We start from the raw sequence: 2257 nt of genomic DNA, 5'->3' as shown, positions 1-2257 counted from the left end.
TCTCATTTGCACTTTGCACCGCCCCCCTGGGCAAGCCAACCCATTCATTTGGGCCCTGGGGCCTGACCACATCTCTGATTTAGGATCTGCTGCTCTCTTCAAGCAGCCAGGTTCCCCTACGGGCTTCTGCTGCCAGTGCCTGGGCACAGAGACTCCTGGGCACAGAGGACTCCTGAGCACAGAGACTCCTGAGCACAGAGGACTCCTGGGCACAGAGACTCCTGGGCACAGAGGACTCCAGCAGCAGAGGCTGTCCACCAGGGGTCCTCAAACTTTTTAAACAGGGGGCCAGTTCACTGTCCCTCAGACCGTTGGAGGGCTGGACTATAGCTTAAAAAAAAAAATTGAACAAATTCCTATGCACACTGCACATATCTTATTTTGAAGTAAAAAAAGCAAAACGGGAGCAATTACAATATTTGTATTTGCATGTGGCCCGCGGGCCATAGTTTGAGGACCCCTGGCCTAGAGCAAGACAGCGCTGCCCCAGGCAGCCTATCCGCTGAGCACTGTCCAGCAGCTGGTGGCTGCCGCAGCCGGAACTTTGCTGGGGCAGCCAGGAGAGGGACCCTGCGGTGGGAAAGGGCCCCACCACCAGGAGCCAGGAGCATGGCTGTGCTTGTTTCATCTGCATAACAGTGGTTGGTTCTGGAACGGAAGACAAGGTGCAAGTTCAGCATAGCAGAGGCGGGGGCGGGGGCAGGGGCAGGGGCAGGGGCAGAGGCAGGGAGACAGGCTGTGGCAGGAAGGTCTGTCTGTCATCCCCCAGCAGCTGCCCCTCCGCCTCTGAGCTCCACATGTGCAACCACAGCAGCACGTCAGTGAGGCCAGCTGCACAGACTTCACTTGGCTGTCTCCTAACCAGGGTTTCTCTTCGATTTTCTATAACCGTCAACGATGCCCAGTTCCCAGAATGGAACGAGAAGCAGACCTGTGGCGGCCCGTGGATCAGGGTGCGGCCCGGCCTGGGTGCCAAAGCACTGGGCCCGTGTCCACCGAAAGGACTGCGCCTGCAGCAACCGTGGGAGTGGCTCTGGAGGCAGGCCACAGGTTGGAGATCGCTGTCTGTGCCCGGTTTCCAGCACAGAAAGGCACAGGTCCTTCCCAGTCCCGGTCAGCAGGTGGCGAAGGTCACGTGAGGAAGGCGTTGCCCTTTTACCAGCTCCATCTGCACTCGTCCTATGGTCCTTGTCATCGCTGTTCTCATTCACCCTTTAAGGAACTGATACTGGAGGCCCCGTGACTTGCCCAAGGCCCTCCCCGATCCCTGGGGACACTTGCACTTAGGGGACAGATTCCTCACAGCGAGGCCTCTAGTTTGAAATCCAAGGAAGCGCCGAGGCGGGCATTCTGAGCCGCTTCCTGGAGATGCTGCCTCCTGCACTGCCAAACGCAGCTGCCTGTCTGCTTGAGGATGTGGCTGCTTCTCCCTAAAAGCGATGCCCCAGGACCCTGTGCGTAGACTGCAGCTCCACCCTCACCATGCTGCCCACGGCCTCCAGCAAAAGAAGAACATTTGCGGCCAGATATCTTGGTAAGAATTCCGTTTCATTCTGTGTGGAGGAAGATGACCTTTGCTCTTGGGAGGGACCCTCTCAGCTGGCGGGCTGGGAGCAGCCAGGGCCCCGGGACTGGCCCGGGTGCAGTGCGCACCCCGAACTGGGGAATGGTTCCAGGTCCGCCTGGACAGCAGCGCCTGCGGTGTGGCCAGGGCTGGCGGAGCCTGGGCTCTGAGGACGTGCAGACCGAGGTGCGTAAGGCGCATCCTTTCCGGGGAAGACTGTGCTTCCTCAGGCTGCGCTGGGCCCCGTTTGGAAACAGTCCAGCCAGGCGCTCATACAGAAATCCAGAGGACGGGTTTCGCCCCCAGCATAGTGGGACGCCCTCTGGTGGGGGTGCCAGCTGGGGATCACGCAGGTGGCTGTGCAGCAATGCTTCAGGTTCTGGGAACCTGGCCCCTTCGGGTGATGATTGAAATCCCAGACACGGCGGGGAAAGGGAAGGCAGTGGCCCTGAACCCGGCTGTGCTTTAGAGCCAGGAAGGAGCTTTGTAAAACCCCAGGTGTTTCAAATCCTGGACACTGTCTCATTGATTGAGGGCGGGTCCCAGGCATCAGCATATTCCTCAATTCCAGGGGAGCCTACGGCTCAGCGGACCAGGAAGCACGGGTGCGAACCCAGGGTGGCCCAGCCTGCGCAGCCTCTGCGGGGCCTGCACGGAGTTGGTAGGGCGAGGAGTCAGGCTCTGTGTGTGCAA

General features: G+C 59.7%; 1 protein-coding gene across 1 annotated transcript in view; it reads left to right on the top strand.

Moving 5' to 3' along the window:
- Window positions 1-916: 916 nt before the first annotated feature.
- ARHGAP22 (Rho GTPase activating protein 22) overlaps window positions 917-2257 on the top strand; it is a 156912-nt gene continuing 155571 nt past the window's right edge. Inside the window, exon 1 of the mRNA XM_015559659.1 lies at window positions 917-1534. Within this exon, the coding sequence (XP_015415145.1) occupies window positions 1483-1534 (52 nt within the window). The 5' untranslated portion in view covers window positions 917-1482. The remainder of the gene's footprint in view (window positions 1535-2257) is intronic.

The sequence above is a fragment of the Myotis davidii genome, unplaced genomic scaffold (assembly GCF_000327345.1).
Source record: "Myotis davidii unplaced genomic scaffold, ASM32734v1 scaffold854, whole genome shotgun sequence".
Classification (NCBI taxonomy): Eukaryota; Metazoa; Chordata; class Mammalia; order Chiroptera; family Vespertilionidae; genus Myotis; species Myotis davidii.
This window is presented reverse-complemented; position numbering and strand designations above follow the sequence as displayed.